The sequence below is a fragment of the Tachysurus fulvidraco genome, chromosome 14 (genome assembly GCF_022655615.1).
Source record: "Tachysurus fulvidraco isolate hzauxx_2018 chromosome 14, HZAU_PFXX_2.0, whole genome shotgun sequence".
NCBI lineage: Eukaryota > Metazoa > Chordata > Actinopteri > Siluriformes > Bagridae > Tachysurus > Tachysurus fulvidraco.
Genome location: NC_062531.1, coordinates 1,849,403 through 1,855,618, shown reverse-complemented (window position 1 = coordinate 1,855,618; position 6,216 = coordinate 1,849,403). Strand labels below are relative to the sequence as shown.

The window sequence follows — 6,216 nt, the reverse complement described above, 5'->3', positions numbered from 1 at the left end:
CAGTTCTTTCTGTTTCGACCGCCAAAGCACCGGCTCCGAACCAGGAAAAGTGGTTCTTAAGTAGCACCAAAACGTCGCTGGTCTAGACTTAAGAACCGCTTGCGTCAGGAGCTGTGGGCGGGGCTACTGTTAGCGCGTTTGATAATGTACCTTAAGTATACTAAAGTTTAAAACACTTTACTTTACCGCGATATGATACATTATCAGCACACATGATAGTAGGTAGCTACATGCTAAGGCTAAATTTTTTTCTGTGTTAACGATAAAATAACGTTATGTACTTTATCGATTACAACCTCCGTTTATACAGATTACACGGAGCCGCACGTACACGTTTTATTCGCCGCGTTTGGATGCCGATGTAGGTTCACAAAGCCATGAGCATTAACAGTAAAGCAACATCCGCCATTGTTGTCGTGTTTGTGTTTGCCGCTGCTGCGCTAACGTCGCTGGGACACGTGACACGTATACAGTGACGTCACACTCGGCACTGTGACGGCTCTCTAGCCGGTGGAAAGGCAAACCGGTTCTTAGAAGGTTCGCCAGTGGAACCAACTTTGAACCAGCACTAGCCCTAGCTCTGAACCAGCACCCGGTTCTTTCCGGTGGAAAAGAGGCACTACTGTACCTGACCAGTGAGCCATGTAAACCATTTACCACACATTCACACTTGACACCCCACTGCTCCCACTACAAAAAAGTTTGCTCCATCTCTCGGTCAAAGAGTAAAACAGAATTAAATGAGGTATAAACAAATCTTTATCGAATGGAATATTTAAAATAGAATTTTGAGTTGAATTTTAGCGAGTGAATTTAAATGTAATTCCTGAGGATTTACTGAGGGATGTGTATTGGTATTGACCTGGCGTATCGCATTAACGTTGTAACCTTGATTGAGAGAATATAAACATTGTCATTTAGGAGCGTTATCGTCACGATGAGTCACAGGCGAGTTAGGATCCAATTGTAGTTTGACTTTTTATTAGGCCAAAACAAGAAACGAGCAACAGATAAGCCGGCAAAAACAGGACAGAACACTGAGCGGAACAGGGAACAGGAACAGGGACGTAAACAGACAACATACTACATACCGATACCAACAACGACTAACACCAGGGAAGTGAACAAACAGGAACCAGTCACAAAGCGAAGACTATCAGAAACTATAGCACTATTCGGACGGGATTAGTTCTACGTGGGGACGTGGAGTAATGCAATTTTACCTCAGGACGTCTGTAATATTAATTGGCCAATTCGCACGGGACAAGACGTCTCAGTAAAACTAGCAGAAGTGGGAGGGGTAACTCGCTTTACGCACCACAGTAACCTCCTTGTCATCATGTGCGTATGACGTTGCTTCTTGCTATTACGTGCGCAAACAGACTTGGCGCCTCCATGCTTGAAAAACGCGCTTTTAAACAGGAAATGGCGTAATTTTACCGTACATATTTACAGCGGGTCGATTCGGACGGGATCAGTATTACCTGAGGTAATTTTTCCGGACCTTTTTACAGAAGGTAAAAGTCGCCGTAATCTTTAGTGACATTGTCCGTAATGATTACCGAGATGGCACATTCGGACGGGACTAAAATCACAGAGAAGCTCTGGTAATAATTAATTTACCCCCACGTCCCCACGTAAAACTAATCCCGTCCGAATAGGGCTTAAGACAACACACCTGGGGAAAGGATTGAGAGCAATTAGTGTCCAGGTGACAAATGAGTGGGCGGAGCAAACAATTAACAGCAGGGCAAGACAGCAGACAGAAACAGGACAAAAACACAGACAGACTCATTACAGTTATCAGTGTGTTTTTGTACTCGTCCCCACACAGACGTTTTGTACTCGTCCCCACACAGACGTTTTGTACTGGTCCCCACACAGACGTTTTGTACTCGTCCCCACACAGACGTTTTGTACTGGTCCCCACACAGACGTTTTGTACTGGTCCCCACACAGACGTTTTGTACTCGTCCCCACACAGACGTTTTGTACTGGTCCCCACACAGACGTTTTGTACTGGTCCCCACACAGATGTTTTGTACTGGTCCCCACACAGACGTTTTTGTACTGGTCCCCACACAGACGTTTTGTACTGGTCCCCACACAGACGTTTTGTACTGGTCCCCACACAGATGTTTTGTACTAGTCCCCACACAGTAATTTTGTACTGGTCCCCACACAGATGTTTTGTACTGGTCCCCACACAGACGTTTTGTACTGGTCCCCACAGACGTTTTGTACTGGTCCCCACACAGACGTTTTTGTACTGGTCCCCACACAGACGTTTTGTACTGGTCCCCACACAGACGTTTTGTACTGGTCCCCACACAGACGTTTTGTACTGGTCCCCACACAGACGTTTTGTACTGGTCCCCACACAGACGTTTTGTACTGGTCCCCACACAGACGTTTTGTACTGGTCCCCACACAGATGTTTTTGTACTGGTCCCCACACAGACGTTTTGTACTGGTCCCCACACAGATGTTTTTGTACTGGTCCCCACACAGATGTTTTTGTACTGGTCCCCACACAGACGTTTTGTACTGGTCCCCACACAGACGTTTTTGTACTGGTCCCCACACAGACATTTTTGTACTGGTCCCCACACAGACGTTTTGTACTGGTCCCCACAAACGTTTTGTACTGGTCCCCACAAACGTTTTGTACTGGTCCCCACACAGACGTTTTGTACTGGTCCCCACACAGATGTTTTTGTACTGGTCCCCACACAGACGTTTTGTACTGGTCCCCACACAGACGTTTTGTACTGGTCCCCACACAGATGTTTTTGTACTTGTCCCCACACAGATGTTGCTGGAAAGCGCGCGTGTCATTTCGTGCACGATTGTGTGCACGTTCATATGAACGCATATTCAGGCGCGTCGCAGTTATCGAGCTGCCGTTTATAAACACAGGCGTTTATTCACGCGAATGTTCACGCAGTAAATTGTTGTGTGACAGACAGGTGAAGAGACGCACTGGCAGCACTGCTCAGCTAATGTAGCTAGTCAGATAGAGACTAGAGACAGAATCATATCAACTTACACAAGTTTACCTGATTGCTGTTCTCGCATTTCACTCTTATTTTGTTTCCTTTTTTCTCTGCTTCATATTGTCATCTACACAGTAAATATTAACACGTGCTGTAAAATGAGGCAGCGGGAGGCGGGGCCTTGCGTAATTTGCGGGGCCATGCGCAACTTGCATAGTGAGCGTATAGGGCCGATCTAACAAAACAAACGTGTGGCCAATGAGGGGAAAGGGGCGTGTCCTGTCAATATGCGGCGGAGCGAGCGTTCAGTGCGCATTAGAGGCTGACATTTTGTTACTATCACAGGGATTCCCGTGGGATGGGAAACAAAATCACTATTAATCACGTGACTGGAACGGGACAGTAAAAAATGTCAGCGGGAGTGGGCGGGACCGGGAATACACAAATATACCTTTGATATAAATAAAAATATAATGTTTGCTTTGGTATGGCTGGTTAAAAGAAGGAAAAAAGGGGGAAAAAATAACACGGGAGTGGGAGGGAATGGGAGTCATGAATGAAAATATGTGTGTGTGTGTGTGTGTGAGAGAGAGAGAGCTTTATTCAGTCCACCTCCTCTCTCTCTATTTCTCTCTCACACACACTCTCTGTCTCTCTCTTTCTCTCCCTGTCTCTCTCACATACACACACTCTCTCTGTCTCTCTTTTTCTCTCTCTCTCTCACACACACACTGTCTCTCTCTCTCTTTCTCTCTGTCTCTCTCTCACACACACACACTCTCGCTGTCTCTCTTTTTCTCTCTCTCTCTCTCACACACTCTGTCTCTTTCTCTCCGTCTCTCTCACACACACACACTCTCGCTGTCTCTCTTTTTCTTTCTCTCTCTCTCTCTCACACACACACACACTCTGTCTCGCTCTCTCTCTTGGTCTCTCTCTTTTTCTCTCTCTCTCACACACACACACACACACTCTTTCTCTCTGAGTTTTTAATATTCATTAATGATATAACTTCATAAAATTTCCAAAGTTCTAGTTAGAGACGTGTAGTTTTGTGAACGAGTCGACTCTTTAGAATCATGTATTTTGAATGACTCGTTTATATAATCCGTATTTATTTTCTTTTTAGAGGTATAAAGAATGTTGAAACTAATTTCATCAAATCTTTCCCGTTGGAAACTTCTTTTCAGCTACTTGTTAGCGTGATCTGATTCGGTTTGAGTATCGCTTTATCCTGGCCTCGGAGTCATTTGATTTGACTCTATTTTTCTAAGAAGTCTTTACAGTGAGCTAAATGAGCCGAGATTCACTTTGTTAGAGCGAAGGTGTATCAACAGCACAGTGTGTGATTCTCATAGTTTAGAAAGGATAACAGACACACAGGTAAGACCACAAGTATGTTCCAGTGTATATTTAAACATATTCAGTATTCCAGCTTCTTTATCTGCATTAATTAGTCCTTTAAACACATAAATACAAAATATTGTACTGTGTTTTGTACTGCGATCTAAAACGGCGCCCCCTCCTGGTGACCATTTTATGAAATACTTATTATTAAACAGAGCACGAAACAGAAACACACACATTTACCTAGTGGCGATTTTAGGGAACTGGATCTGAAAGGTATTAATGTTACCTACTAAATGTCCCACTTGTCTTAAGCAATAAAATGAGGTATATAAATTTGCTGTAAACTACAGCAATGGTAATGATTGTGGTGAAGTTATGGTGAATTTTCCTAATTAGGAAACTAGCTGCATGTGCCATTGTTGAGACATGTGTGTGTGTGTGTGTGTGTGTGGCGCTATCTGGATAAATATGGATAAACTATTCTAAACTATCCACACAATTATGTCTACATAAATGGAAGACATGTTCACAGAGTGTACAAAGATAAGAAGGCAGCCAGTTCCTTACTGCATGTGTGTGTGTGTGTGTGTGTGTGTGTGTGTGTGTGTGTGTGTGTGTGTGTGTGTGTGTGAGATCAAACTGGGATGTTCTTCGATCCCACACACAGATCAACAGTGAGAAGTCAGACAGGACGTTCCCATCACTGCATGTTGCGCAGTTGGTTGTAGACATGCTCCAGGATTTGAGAGTAGGCCTGGTCCTTAGGGGCGTGGCCACTGAGGGACGCCTGTGAAAGAGAACGTTTGCATCCGGTAAGACAACGTGTCCTGGTATGTGGAGATATTTTGTGTGGTCGTGGTGTGTGTTGACAAACCTTCATTTTCTCCAGTATTGATGTATCAGAACACCACATCTGATTAAAATTGACCAGGTCTGGAGCGGCTCGATAAAACTCCACCAGCATCATCTGTGATCGCGTCAAAACATGGAGTGCAAGAAAGATGTTGACGACAACCGAGACGACTTCCTTCGGGTGTTTTGAGTTAAGTCGTATACAGTAGCATGCGTGATCGGCTGTACTACACGTCTACACTCGCACAGACGTTACACTCACACAGTCATGAGCACTCACATTCTAGCACTTAACATCTCCTCTAGCTGCTGCTACGTGTTAAACGCTCGTACCATCTCATTGAGGACGTCTGTAGTGAGGAAGTTGTCTTGCACGTATGTGACTTCCACTGCAACTGGGATACCGTAATCATTCGGCCTTTGCTGAGAGAGAGAGACAGAGAGACAGAGAGAGAGAGAGACAGAGAGAGAGAGAGAGAGTGTGTGTGTGTGTGTGTGTGTGTGTGTGTGTGTGTGAGAGAGAGAGAGAGAGAGAGAGAGAGAGAGAGAGACAGAGAGAGAGAGAGACAGAGAGAGAGAGAGTGTGTGTGTGTGTGTGTGTGAGAGAGAGAGAGAGAGAGAGAGAGACAGACAGAGAGGGAGAGACAGAGAGAGTGTGTGTGTGTGTGAGAGAGAGAGACAGAGTGTGTGTGTGTATGTGTGTGTGAGAGAGAGACAGAGAGACAGAGAGTGTGTGTGTGAGAGGGAGATAGACAGACAGATAGAGTGTGTGTGTTTCAGAGAGAGAGAGAGAGAGAGAGAGAGAGAGAGAGACCGAGAGAGTGTGTGTTTGAGAGAGAGAGAGAGAGAGAGAGAGAGAGAGAGACAGATAGAGAGAGAGACAGTGTGTGTGTGTGTGTGTGTGAGAGAGAGAGAGAAAGAGAGAGACAGACAGACAGACAGAGAGAGAGACAGACAGAGAGGGAGAGACAGAGAGAGTGTGTGTGTGTATGTGTGTGTGAGAGAGAGACAGAGACAG

At 45.0% G+C, this 6,216-nt stretch overlaps 1 protein-coding gene across 3 annotated transcripts in view; it reads right to left on the bottom strand.

The window, feature by feature from the left end:
- Positions 1–6,216, bottom strand: part of mpnd (MPN domain containing) — a 29,415-nt gene that overhangs the window by 12,766 nt on the left and 10,433 nt on the right. Inside the window, exons 11-13 of one of the 3 annotated variants that reach the window (XM_027154057.2) lie at positions 5,532–5,621; positions 5,221–5,313; positions 4,381–5,133 (exon numbers count right to left, since the gene is read on the bottom strand). In XM_027154057.2, the coding sequence (XP_027009858.1) occupies positions 5,047–5,133; positions 5,221–5,313; positions 5,532–5,621 (270 nt within the window). In that variant the 3' untranslated portion in view covers positions 4,381–5,046. Of the gene's footprint in view, positions 1–4,380; positions 5,134–5,220; positions 5,314–5,478; positions 5,622–6,216 lie in introns of those variants that run through there. The other 2 variants (XM_027154058.2, XM_047823152.1) reach the window with 2 other exon arrangements.